At 37.0% G+C, this 14,324-nt stretch overlaps 2 protein-coding genes across 2 annotated transcripts; one reads left to right on the top strand and one right to left on the bottom strand.

The window, feature by feature from the left end:
- Positions 1-1,121: 1,121 nt before the first annotated feature.
- Positions 1,122-3,695, top strand: LOC112501234 (TBC1 domain family member 2B-like). The gene is made up of 7 exons (XM_025104944.1): positions 1,122-1,601; positions 1,887-2,003; positions 2,302-2,480; positions 2,557-2,650; positions 2,746-2,823; positions 3,103-3,204; positions 3,319-3,695. Exons 1-7 carry the CDS (start codon positions 1,122-1,124, stop codon positions 3,451-3,453), a joined length of 1,185 nt encoding a protein of 394 aa, XP_024960712.1. The 3' UTR covers positions 3,454-3,695.
- Positions 3,696-3,816: 121 nt separating this feature from the next.
- Positions 3,817-11,791, bottom strand: LOC112500472 (protein ENHANCED DOWNY MILDEW 2-like). The gene is made up of 18 exons (XM_025103967.1): positions 11,388-11,791; positions 11,215-11,314; positions 10,565-10,624; positions 10,348-10,484; positions 9,993-10,092; positions 9,805-9,903; positions 9,435-9,682; positions 9,092-9,181; positions 8,226-8,639; positions 7,991-8,141; positions 7,241-7,342; positions 6,889-6,981; positions 6,252-6,293; positions 5,820-5,930; positions 5,671-5,742; positions 5,343-5,461; positions 4,924-4,987; positions 3,817-4,584 (listed from the first exon to the last, which is right to left on the bottom strand). The coding sequence occupies exons 1-18, from the start codon at positions 11,789-11,791 to the stop codon at positions 3,817-3,819; spliced, it is 3,174 nt and encodes a 1,057-aa protein (XP_024959735.1).
- Between the last annotated feature and the right edge of the window lie 2,533 nt (positions 11,792-14,324).

Genomic DNA, 14,324 nt, shown 5'->3' with positions numbered 1-14,324 from the left:
ATCATCTGAATGATTATGTATCTTGGACCCTCTTAACAATTTAGCGCTCTAATTTCATTATAAACAATTACCAAACAATTATATTTAACTTTACACTGTATTATAAGTTTTAATCATTCTGACCACTTAATCATTTTGTATTAAATCATTCAACAACTATCAAACAAACCATTAGACATTTTAAGGTGGATTTTAAATTCAAATTGTGATCATCGATACATTAATAAATCCTCATTATTTAATTATGTTTCCAAAGTTGACCTTTTATAAGTTAAATTAAAAAATATATATAATTATTAAATTTGGTGTTTGGACAACTAAATTTTCATAAAAATTCAAATACATCACATGCATTTGACTTATTCTTTTTCACCGAGTCAAAAAAAAATTAATTCATAAATTTAATATTTTATAGATATTTTTTTATTAACCTGGATATCCAACCCGCTATGCGAACTAACTAATTTTAGGACGATCACTTGCTTTGCAGATAGCCCGAAGTCACCATATTTGAACTTCCATGGCCACAAGAAGATTTTTATTCTTCCTTGGATTTGGACCTAGGGACCTCCTGATATTTTTGACTTTTGGAGTCAAGCTCAAACCAATCAAGCATCATCCTTTTGGTTATTTTACGGTTATTTACTTTCTTAAGTTTAAATTCAGACATTGTAACTATTTGTAATGATTTCAGACCATTTGGAAACTAATCAGTTATCATATTGATGTAACAAATGATGTGATATCCAACTCAGTATTATTTGCAAACGTAATCAGTAACATAGATTTTCTTAATCTAAAATTAGTCTCCAACCCGTTACCAAGGTACTTAAATGTTTAAAACTTTACATCTTATGTACCAAAATAAACAATTTATTGTTTATAAAACAATTTTCTTTGGTTTCAAATTCAAGTTTTCTCAAACACCCATTTGGAGAAACGTTCAAAAATTTCGACCCTTTTATATACAAAACACCCACTTTCTTCTTCTTCCTTTTCTTGAAGAAACCACAAATCCAGTTTCTTGATCATATTTCAAGATCGATTACATGGTCTCTTCCAATTTTTGATTTCTTTCTGCAACACCCATCAATCCATCTTCCTTCAACTCCAATCCAATTATGTACACAACCCGAACAAACATCGATTTACCCTTCGAAATCCATCCCGAAATCTCGATTCTAAGGCCGAGTATTCATGCCCGAAGAGCGAACATCGTTGTCAAGTTTCAAGATCTCTACGGGTTTACAGTGGAAGGCAATGTTGATGATGTGAATGTGTTGAATGAGGTGAGGGAGAAGGTGAGGGAACAGGGTAAGGTATGGTGGGCAATGGAAGCTAACAAAGGTGCGAATTGGTATCTACAGACTTATGCATCTTCCGTTGCCCTTAAATCGTCTCTTCGGTTTTCGGTTTTGGTGAACGCGATCGCCCTCAAGAAGCTGATCAGGAAGGGTATACCTCCGGCTTTGAGGCCGAAGGTATGGTTTTCGTTATCCGGGGCCGCTAAGAAGAAATCTACGGTCCCGGATAGCTATTATAACGATCTTATAATAGCCGTTGCGGATAAAGTCACCCCGGCCACAAAGCAAATTGATCATGTGAGTTTTTGAATCGTACATATCTCGTGAAAGTTTGATCCGATAACGGAAATTGAACTTTTAGAACGTAATATATGAGCAAAAGGTTGATTACGAGCGACCTTAATGGACCCCACGTGGAACCTGCTTCTTTAGAACCACGTGTTCTTTAAGACATTACAGAGCTGAATCAGTTGAGACCGGCTGAGGGGTTCGAGCAAATTAATGCGCTTTTCGTTTTGTTAAAAAGGATCGGTTTAAATTAAGTATACATTTTCGGGTCGATTTATTCTGTTTTGGGTGCAGGATTTGCCGCGAACCTTCCCTGGTCATCCGTGGTTGGACACCGCCGAGGGTCATGCTGCGGTCAGACGGGTTCTTGTAGGGTATTCTTTTCGTGACTCAGACGTTGGTTATTGTCAGGTTGGTTACTTTTAGTTGTTGTGATTACGGGTTATGTTTGATGAAAACTAACTGATAAGCTAAACGACAATGTAAAATGATCTGAAATGGACATGTTGAATAACTAACCGGAGGGGTAAAATTGGAAAAAGTTGGAAAAAACAACTAGAACTTATTGAAACGCTGTTTGAAGTAGTTCTTTTAAAGAGTTATGGTTTATCAAACGGGTTTTTTTCAATAAACAAACTAGTTTATAGTTGTCAAACATGGCCTAATTGTACGGTCTTATAGAAGTCTAACGAAAATGTCGTTGACGTAGGGTTTAAATTACGTGGCCGCGTTGTTGTTACTTGTTATGAGAACCGAAGAAGAAGCTTTTTGGATGTTAGCAGTTTTGCTCGAAAACGTGCTGGTTAGCGATTGTTACACAGATAATCTATCGGGATGCCATGTCGAACAACGGGTGTTTAAAGATCTGTTATCCAAAAAATGCCCTCGGTATTTTCCGTTTCTCTTTGCATAATCACGATCATGTTTGTACGTTTTTGCAACTTACAGGGTTCGAAAAATGCAGGTTGTCTGCTCATTTAGAAGCTATGGGGTTCGATATCTCGCTTGTAGCCACCGAGTGGTTTCTTTGCCTCTTTTCCAAGAGCTTGCCTTCCGAGGTTCACAACTTTACGTTAGCTCGTAGTCTTGTACCAAAAACCCGACATTCGACTGATCTTTTTCTAATTGTTTTGCATGTGTGAAACTTATGCAGACGACCATGCGGGTTTGGGACGTTTTGTTTTACGAAGGAGCGCAAGTTTTGTTTAACATAGCGTTGGCTATTTTTAAGGTGACGATTTTTCAGTTGTTTTTGGTTTACTTGATACGGAAGGAAAGACAGTATAAAAACATGTTGTCCCACATTTGTTACAACATTAGACTGTAACAAGACATGAACTAATTGGGACACACATTTTTTTTCTATCCCATCAAAACAGATGACAGAAATTCTAAGATTGGTAAATTACTAAACTATCCATGTTAAAATAAAACCCTGAAACCATCCATAATTCTGTCTTGTCAGTCCAGTCTCGTCTAGTCTTATCAGTTGTAAATGATATTGTTGCAGATGAAGGAAGAAGAGTTGTTGATGACACATTATGTTGGAGATGCAATCAAGATAATACAGAATACAACCCATCATCTATTTGATCCCGATGATTTGTTAATGGTAAGTACATTTCACATATGAAACAACACTGTAATAGTTATCGGGTTTATGTATGTGTATACGTTCACTTCCGTTCTTGTATTCTTACCCTTTTTCATTCATTAATGAATGCAGGTCGCCTTCGACAAAATCAGCTTTATGACAACCAATTTATCGAAGCAGAGAAAAAAGCAAGAAACTGCGGTCATGGCAGAGCTCGACCAGAGGTTAAGACGACTAAATACGTGTAAATTAAGCGTTAATACTTGACTACTAATTGACGTCGATGATGTAAGTTGCATATTGTACCAAACCAAACGGGCCCACTGTATCTCACCCGGATGCGGGGTCTAAAGGGTAAGTTGTACGTACACGTGAAAACGTTGTCTTACGCTTGTTGAGGGCTAGCAAGGGGGCCGATGGTCTTTTTTTGCATGCTTCTAGGAGAGAATTGGGTGTTGCAAATGTATGAGAGTTCGCAGGTGTAAAAATGCTAACTTTCGAGTTTCGAACTGCAAAATTCGCTATAAAAACGTATTTTTCGAGTAGATATCTGATGCAGGCATATGATATATTCGTCAATAAGGGATTCCGACATCGATTGTTTGATCGGATATTAAAAAAAGAACTATTCTAGCCGTACTTACAATCAGGAGGCATGGTACCTGGTGGCCAAATGTCCGGCTCACTTGTAAAATCAGGTTGATCATAGGTTGGATCAATGGTGTGACCATAAGCGGAGTTTGCACTCGGAGGCTGGATTAAAGTCGGTACGGAATCACCTTGACCACGGTGGCTCGGAAAAGCATCAAGACCCGATTGAGTATACCAAGAACCGACATCTGATTCATTAGGAACGCTTGTGTTAGTTGCATACTGTGGTGGATCGACCCCAGGATAATGTTCAGGATGGCTCGGCTGGATGAATGGAGGGTTGAGTCTTGGTCCGGATTGCGAGTTTGTTGAGGACGTTACCGGACTCGACACATCCATGTCGCTTGACGCATTCATGTCAGCCGTGTCATCAAGAGTTTCTTGGATATGTATTTCGGTATCTGGTATCACATTGATGTCTTCATCATCGATGGTCGATGGATTAGCACTTGCTGGTGGTGATCCACCAGCAGGTGCTTCTGGGACATCATCCAAGATGGTGGAGATGTCCCGATACTCAGAGAAATCACGATAATAGTCGTGATTTTCTTCCATTAGGTAATTCGAGACTACTCTTTCACCTCCTTCGTGTTGATTTTGCTTTACTATGTGACTATGCTTTTCGGCTACCGCCTGGTGCTTGGCAGTCCAGTCAGGGTGACTCCAAAGGGAGAGCGGTGGTGAGACCGTGTTCCAATCATCTAACGTCTGGTCTTGAGCGTTGATTGAGCCAGGTAGATAAAACGACTAAAAGGAGCAAGAAAAAGTAAATGAGCAACGGATGATAAGTTCTTAAGCCATGTTTGGCAACCAACAGCTAGCTTATCAGCCAACAGCTAGCATATCAGCCAACAGCTAGTTTATCGGCTAATTTGCCGAACATAGGTTTACTTTTATCTAACTAGAGTCGTGATAAAAGGAGCAAGAGAAAGTAAATGAGCAACGGATGATAAGTTCTTAAGCCATGTTTGGCAACCAACAGCTAGCTTATCAGCCAACAGCTAGCATATCAGCTAACAGCTAGTTTATCGGCTAATTTGCCGAACATAGGTTTAGACTTTTATCTAACTAGAGTCGTGATAAAACCTTGCCGGAGAGCATTTCCTCTTCCTCCCAAACTAAATCATAATGAGACCTTTTCTGGTCAAGCCTGTCATAACAACACAAATAAGAGTTGATACAAAACTAAGGGGTTGTTTACCTAAATGCTTACCCGGTAAGTGCTTACCGTTAGGAGTCAACATTATAATTTATTTTACTGGGTAAGGTTGTATTACATCAAAACGTATTCCATGCAACAATTTTCCTGGTAAGCGCTTACTTGTCACCTTCACTTACCGGGTAAGACTCTCCATCCTTATCCTCGTTCTTACCGGGTAAGATTCTTGGCCCTTGCCATGTTCATCCGGTGAGGAAAATTACCCGGTGAGTACTTACCGGGTAAGCTTTTAGTAAACGGCCCCTAAATAGCAATTAAATAACATGACTAGAGTTCATGATAAAACCTTTTGGTTTCTTTCGGAGCAATAAGGATAAGGAGCTTCGGTTTGAACTTGAGAGCATGGTCGATAAATTTGTTCGCTAGAGATGCTTGGACCCCAAAGGGAGGGTTTAGCCCCATTACCTTTTGAGGAAGTAACGATTAGAACGAAGTCTTCAATAAACCAAACCAAACCAAACCAAACAAACCAGTATATTCCACCTGGAGGTGGGTTTTTGGAGGGGTAAGATGTATACAGACTTGACCTCTACCGGAAGAGCAGAGCAGTTGTGCTTGTGAGAAGTGTGTGAGAGATAAAATGCATATAAGATGAGTTTTTGAGTATCGCGTACCAGATGAGAACCATCGGGTAGTGCGTCTAGAGGGACGCTAAACCAATCTCTCTGTTCAAAATTGAACGTATTCTGAACAAAAAAGCAAACGAATTTGATAAAAGATGTGAAGACGTTATTTGCACAAACTAAGCGGAAAGTTACACTACCTTTGGTACGATCAGATCGTAGTTCTTGTATGAGCACTTCTTTCCCATACTGTCAAGCTTTTCTTTCATGAAGCAACTGAAATCATTTGAACCACAGCAAAAGTCCACTATCTAATAACGGAACATCGGAAGTTCATAAGTATAACAAATATAAAATTGCAAAACAAATATAAAATTGCAAACTGTAGGTTGATACATACATACATACATATATATATATAGAGAGAGAGAGAGAAAATCCGTTGAGAACCCAAAGTTGATTAGGAACCCAGGAACCACCAATAGCATGCTGTGTGTCCCGGATGAATATTCATCATGAATAACACTTTCATGATGAATATGCCACGGGTCGTGCTGTAGGCGGTCCCCCGGTTCCTAATAGAACCGACCCCTATATTAATACAAGTAGGAGATTTGCTGGATGTTTCTCACCATATCACCGTCTTCCACATACCAATGAAGTCTATCAACTATCTGCATATACAAATGAAAAGTTTATCTCCAAGAACATTGATCATTTCACTATCCTTCCTAAAGTTATCCAATTTTTCATCAATATTGATTTGGGTGTATATATATATATATATAGGGTTGGGTTCACGTGAGACCAAGGGTTTTTCGTGAGACCCGTAAGACCAATTCTCAATCCTTGGATTAGATCTACAATCTGAACATTCATGATCATCAAAAATTGCCACGAGACTTCTCAATAATCACAAAAAAATGCCACCGTGCAACTTTAAACCATCATTAGCTTATAAAGTTGATCTACAATCTGAACATTCATGATCATCAAATTGCCAAGAGACTTCTCAATAATCACAAAATTGTCACCGTGCAATTTTAGACCATTAGATCATTAGCTTATAAAGTTGATCAATGAACATAAATCGGTCTTATGGGTCTCACGAAAAACCTTTGGTCTCACGTGAACCCAACTATATATATATATATATATATATATATATATATATATATATAACTAATAACCATTTGTATTCCCGAATGTGACAACTAACCATCAAGGGGGTTAACTAACTCGATTTACAGGAAAGGACAGATATCTCACCTCCTTAAGCTTGTCGACCTTTGTAAAATGGCGCCCAAAAGACGTATAGCGTGCTCCATGGAGAAAAGGGGCAAGAAACACATGTAGCTTTTTCTGCACATCAACAACAACAAAATCTTCTTTAAACCAAGCCGACGCAGTAAATCCCACTCTAAAGTAGGGTCTCAGGGTGGGATATACACAAACCTGACCTCTACCCCAAAGAGTAGAGCGGTTGTTTCCATGAAGACCCCTGACTTGTGCAAGAGTATGAACAAACAGGTAAAAAGAACAAAGACTTTCACATCGTAAGCATAGAGCGAAATATTAGAAACCGTAAAGAAACTATCATAAACGTGATCTTTCGTCATACCTTCCATCTAATGAGTTGATTAAGAACGTTTGGTTCACAAACAGCTTTTGCATCCTCAACACTACACCCATCGTCCAATTTCTTTAAGGCTGTTCGTACCGCCTGTGAAGGTAAAACATACCCAAAAGGTCGTGAGTTTAAACTTATTTAACCATAGTGTCCTTAGGGTGCGTTTGGGTATGCAGGGACTAGATAAGACTAGACGGACGAGAGTGAGGTAGGCAGGTGAAAGAATTGCGCAAAGCTTTTGAGTTCTAATTTGACATGGGTAGTTTAGTAATTTGCCAAGGATTTATGTTCCATCTATTTTTTTAGTATATAATATTTATACACGACAAAACTCACACACACTCGCCTTTCATGAGACTTGAATCCCTGACCTCCATTGTAAGATCCCCACATCGGTTGGTGAGGGGAACAAAGGTTGCCTTATAAGGGACTGGATACGTCATGCGTTTTAAAACCATGAGTCTCGGTGTGTAAACAAAGTAGACAGACAATATCTGGTACGGTTTGCGTGGGATGTTAAATCCAGGAAGGTTGGGATACCGGGTACTAGACAAATGGCCCTTTGGTTGTCCATTTATTTCGGTGGGACAAAAAATGAGCGTTTGTCTCACCAAGTGAAGTCTTGCCCCGGTCTAAATGTTGCACCAAATGTGGGACAACAAGTTTTTGTTATGTCTTATCTCGTCCTGCATACCAAATGCACCCTTACATAATTATCATGTAGATCGGTTGGTATGCCACCTTTACGGAGGCCTCCACCTTTCCCATGGTAATGGTCTTATCCAATCCGGTCTGTGGGGTGTACGCTTCATGAGTACGCCTACTTTTCTTATCCTTTATGAATTCATCGAAATCAAATGAAGATGCGGAATCTTTCATTAATCGTAAAATCCTATACGCCAAAATAGTATAACTTTACACGATGACCCCTTAAATGGTAAAAAACCGAAAGCATTACAACATCGGAAACATGTACCTTTTTTCCATATTAGTGTCTACCGAAGGAGGTGTAATAACTGTTATCTTCTTCACCTGCTTAGAAGCAAAGCGTTCTTCTCTGTATGCCGGTTTCTTTTGGGCCCGGGAAGAAGGGTATTCCGGATTTCTAGAAATGGATACGTTTTCTTCGAGTGAAGGTCTCTTTTCGTACATAAGGGAAGACTTGCCTTTCTCAAATGCGGGATCACGAAAAGTAACTGAGCTATACCGCCTTTCAACCATTTGTGACGTGTTTTCGGTTTCACTTACTTCAAGATTTCCGAAAGCCTTGCTTATTTCTACCTTCAGCACCTTTGTTCTACTTCCGTCTTGATTCCTTTTCCGTACTATATAAGGGAATAAAAGATGATCTCGTTTTGGTGTCAATAGGCTTGGAAGGATCTTGTGCTTCCTGGCAATGTAATATTTGGTTATTCGATTCGTATGTGCAAGATATTATAAAGTAGGAGAAGGTTGACATGAAAACCGTAAATATTACCAAAGGGCCTTTGGCCTAGCGGTATCTGAGCCTCTTGCCTCCTAGGAGGTCAGGGTTCAAACCTCACAAATGGTGAGGAGGGTGTGTGAGTTTATTCGTTGCATATGCCGTATATAAATATATTATATACTTTATAAAAACGTAAATATTTTGAGAACTTATGAACCAACAATTCATGTTTATTCACGATGAATGTCATGATAGATATTCATCATAAGATTCATGTTATTCATCATGAATAATGCAGGTTATTCATTATGAATAATACATGAAATAGTTGGTTCTGAGGTTCTATGGCTCTCGTTTAAACCTTCCTCTTATGCAATATTATGTGTTATTAGAACGAAGAAGGCACGATCTCTTACATGCAATATATCAGGATGCGTTTTGGCAAGAGATCATCCCACGCTCTTTGCAGGACAGTTCCATCAGCACTACGCTCAAAAGCGATTTTCCTGGAAAATATTATTAACAACCAAGAAAACGGGAAGCCCGATTCACACCAGATTCTTCTTGAGATATAAAATATATTCCAAAAGAGTCATAGGCTCAATGGTACCCGGGCTACTGATAGATCCCAACCTCTCTGTAGGTCAAGGATTCAAAACTCACCAAGGTGCTATGTATCGTGTGTGTGTGTGTGTGTGTGCGTGCATATATATATATATATATATATATATATATATACATTGAAGAAATCGTAATTACATGGGTAAGCATTTTCGATGATACGCCCTGGGGCAGCGCCTACAGACTGCAAACTGCAAATCGTGTACTTCTTTATCTTCTCCTCCTTTACAACGATGGCATTTATGGATAGGACACGTGAACGATTCTCCCGCAGCGATTCGACTCTCGAGTTTCTTGGACACGGTTTCATCAAATGGACAAAGCAAACTTGCAACACATTCGGGATGATAAAAATGCCCACAAGTTGCGGAAACACAAGGGAAGACCTAACACGAAAATTTAACACACAAAATATCAGCAACAATCAGTCATCATTGCTTATTTCTATTTGCACCAAAAAACCGTCACTAAGCGAATATTTGTGCTTAGGTTGGTTATAACTCAGAACCTCGGCAACAGAACACTTATCGGAGGAGCCCAACTTTCCACAACCGAAGCATTGATGTTTTTGGTGTTTACAGTTATCACAAAGAAGAGTCGGAATTGCCTGCGTTCAGAATTTAGAGAAAGTTATGCTCAAAATAAGCGAACACGACATGAATGATAAGTTAAAATAGAACACAAAGAGAATCATACCTCGTATTGACTTGCACCCGCGAAACCAAGAGACTCGCAACACGAGTCGACCCCCGCTTCTATGGTTGGATGAAAAGACCGTAGACATTGTCCTTCGCAGCTGCCATATTAAAACAAGTGGTGTGAAGTAACAAAGAAGGCACTTCACCGATATTAACAGTACAAAACAGAACAAAAACCCGTCCAACCAAAATAGGTGGAACAAAAATAAGAAGATAGTATAAGCGTAGTTAATTACTAAACTACCCCCGTTAAATTAAAACCCTAAAACTTTTCACAATTCTTTCACCCGATGATACCGGTGTTATACGCCATGTCTCTATTAAGTCACCATATGAGGGAAATATATGCATACGGGAGAACATCACCGCCATTGTCGCAAAATGCACAAACAGGATCAAACAAAACTTCAGCTTCTTCATCCAGATCTTCGTCACTTGCGATATCATCTTCGTCAACGATGAACTTCGACTTCTTTCTCGATTGATTTTCCTTTAATGAACAACAACAAAACGATAAAGAAAAACTTGCTTAATAACATGAGAAATAAATTCAGAAATATTGGTATTAACCTCATGAAAAGTTTCTCTTCTCCCAGGATTCTCAATCTCCATGAGAAATCTTTCAAGATACTGTCACGTGTATTATATACAGGGTCAGGTTCGGAGGAAAACCGTAAAAAAGGTAAATAAATAAAAAACTGAGCAATGCAACCATCTAGTAACCGATACAAGTAATTTGTAAGTAATTTTTCCGGTATTTACATGTGCATAGAAACCAGAACGCATTCCATATAGATGAATAGTTATCAGGGTGTTCATCAATTTTTCATTTTTTTGGGTGTATATATGGGAATATCAAACTAGAACCAAAAAAATGTTGTAACCCATTCAATGAGTTTCATCTTAAGGGCCGTTTACTAAATGCTTACGTGGTAAGTGTTTACCGAGTAACTTTCTCTATTTGATTGAACATGGCAACGGTCAAAAATCTTACTAGGTAAGTGAGGATGACGACTCTTGCCTGTACTTACCGGGTAAATTGTTACATGCTCTACCATTTTAATAAATTATATAGTTTCAAACTCGTAAGTGCTTACCGGGTAAGCATTTAGGCAAACGGCCCCTTACACTAAAATTCAAGTTGTTTCTTGCAGCGTTTATGTGTAATGTGTTACATATATGAAATGTATTTACGAAAAACCATGTTTCCAACATCAAACCTTAGATTTCGCTAAATCCTCGTCTTTAGCCACAGCAATTCGAATCAACGATACGTGATTCGAAAGATACTGCTCGAGAGGTTCAACCACATCATAAGAGCTGCAAAAACAACAACGTTAATTAACACAAAAATCGAGATCCAAACAACAAAGTCCGATCAAATTACAGAAACCTCAAAGTTTTCATCAAATGACTCAAGATTCTATCTCCAGTTGCCTCTAAATTCCTCTTCACAAAATGAAGACCATGAATCACGATCACAACAGTTTTGATGATATCTTCGTAACTCTTCTTTGGTTTCAGAAGCTTAATCCATGATTTCCCCTTGGAAAGAATGTAGACTTGAGGCATTACATGAAGAAGTTCTAATTTCCAACCAATCACTTGCTTGTAGACTGATTGACGATCTCCATCGGAAGTTCCGAGCAAATACACCGGCGGCGAGTCTCCGGTGTGGTGATCAGACCAATGAATGGGTAAGTTGGAAAATGGAATGGGTTTATTACTGTAGTTGAGAAATTGGTAGGCTGTGACGGAATGAGGAAAGATTTCGCCTTCTTCGTCGGAAGATGCCATGATAGACCCTGGAAATGGAGGATTTGAGCTTGAAGAAAAGATGGAGGTGGTGGGAAATGGTGATATTGCAGTCTGCAGGTGGTCAGCTATAAACCTATTAAACGTGGTACGTTGCTGAGCGTCAGAAGCCGAAGCCGGATTCCTGCGCTTCCTTTCTTTTCCAAAATCCAAACTAGGAAAAATACAAAATCTGGTACAGCATAAAGGAGTAATTGTTGGAGTAATTGTTGGTTTGGTTTACAATGATTAAGTGATCAGAATGATTAAGAGTTATGATATAGTTTAAAATTGAAATATAATTGTTTGATAATTATGTATAATAAAATTAGGGTTCTTAATAGTCAAGGAAGATTCATGATAAGATTTTTGAAACTATTAAAAGACAGATTTTTGTTTTTGTCAAACAAGATTCACCTCTTAACGATTCAAAAGTTGTCTTTTAATAAAACTATTAAGAGGTAAACAAACAACCCCTACGTTTATAAAAACCATCTTAATAATGAATAATTTTTCTTAAAGAAAAAAGAATAAACTTACACGGTTTTTGGTTCTTGAAGGTTGCGTTTGCTATCTAGATAGAATAGGATATGATAAGATAGAATGGAACAAATGTTTAACATGTGATAAGACAAAATAAGTAAAATGACTAATTCATCTCTAATGAGTTGTTTATATATTTTAATTGATTTATGTAATTTATTAAATTATAATAAATAATTATTTTTTATAACAAAATATATCATTAGAAAGTTTTCGTCAAAACAATTAAAATGACACCAAATAAAAAATTTATGTACCTTCCAAATTTTATCTCTTTTCTACATTATTTTTTATTATTAATATATAATAAATTATAAAAATTAATAAAAATATAGAAGCCTATAAAAATAATCTTTTTAAGTACAGTAAAATGAAAGTTTAAAAAATATCAAAAATACAATAAATAATATAGATTCGAATTCTTTTGAACGATTCCATTTTAAATCCTACCAACCAATCATATATTCAAACTTCGTTGAATTCCAGTATAATTTTTTCAAATTCAAATTTCTTTTGATGGATTTCAATTCCACGGGTATTCTTTGTGCAAACCAAACACCTAAAATTACATAATTAACTACAAGAGTATAAAGTATAAGTGTTAAAAATATTTTTCCGTGGTAATATATGATATAATAATATAATTAAATAAAAAATATTCAATCTTGGACTTATTTTGAAGGTATTAACAAGACGATTATAATGATGTAATTTGTTAAAATTTAGAACATATTTTAGTTAATATATAATTATGTATCTTAATGTGATAAGAGTTTAAAACGAAAAATAGAAAAAACAAAAGTATAAGAATAAATTAATTAAGTAACTATATAATATGAAGTATAATTTCAAAATTAAAAAGTATATTAAAAAATGAGTATGTTTGATGAATAAAGAGTATGAAAATGTTTTTGAGAGGTTAATTTTGTTGTTAGATCTAATTTTAGTTAATATAAAATTATGTATTTTGATGTGATAATGGTGTAAAACGAAAATTAAAAAAATAAATAATGTATTATAAATTAAATAAATAACTATAAAGGTATAAAGTGTAAATATTAAAAATATTTTTTTATAGTATATATAATATATAATAATATAATTAAGTCAAAAAATATTTAATTTTGGACTTATTTCGAATGCATTAACAAGATGATTATAATAGTGTAACTTGTTAAAATAAAAATGTATTTTTTAAACATGTTTTAAATAATGTACGATTATATATGTTAATTTAATAAAAGTGTAAAATGATTTTTTTTTTTTAAAGAATGGACGTAATTAACTTAAAGTGTAATTTCAAATTTGCAGAGTTGTAGCTTCTTTTTCTTGTTTCTTTTTTGCAGACAACATTTTAGAGTGTTTGCGGAAGCATCAGCCTTCTAAAAAATCAAACCCTCATCTTTTCCAGCATCTGGTCCATCAGCCACCGGAGCAACAGCCGGTATCGCTTCCGGTAGCAGCACCTCATTCACCTGATAAATCGCCACACGATCCTTATCATGCACACTGCTACTGACTTCCGTTTTTACTCCACCCCAACCCAATATGCACCGTACCCGACTCATCACTAAAGTTCAACGTAAAATAACCCGAGTCTTTCGCTCAACAGCTTAATGATAATACACTGAAGATTTGAGTGTATATAAAGAGGGTCTTGTTATTGAGAATGGCAGGTGGTGGGGCCTTATGACGCAAAAACTGTTAGAACTTGATTTGTATGTGAGAAAGCCTCGTGAATCGGTGGATATATAATATTGTCCAGACTCCAGATGATTGGTTACCAGAGTGTTCATTAAGTTTTTTTTTTTTTTTTAAGGTCAAAAGGTGGGCCTTGGGCCTTAGGACTCTGCATTAGAGATGGCAAAAAACCGGTCCCGGGTCGGTCCCAATCGGTCCTCACCATTCTCATAACCGGCCATAACCGGTCCCGGTCTCGGTCCCGGTCGAAAATGATAGAACCGGTATAGGTACTTTATAACCGGTTATGGGC

The sequence above is a fragment of the Cynara cardunculus genome (genome assembly GCF_001531365.2).
Source record: "Cynara cardunculus var. scolymus isolate 2C chromosome LG 17, CcrdV1, whole genome shotgun sequence".
NCBI lineage: Eukaryota > Viridiplantae > Streptophyta > Magnoliopsida > Asterales > Asteraceae > Cynara > Cynara cardunculus.
This window is presented reverse-complemented; position numbering and strand designations above follow the sequence as displayed.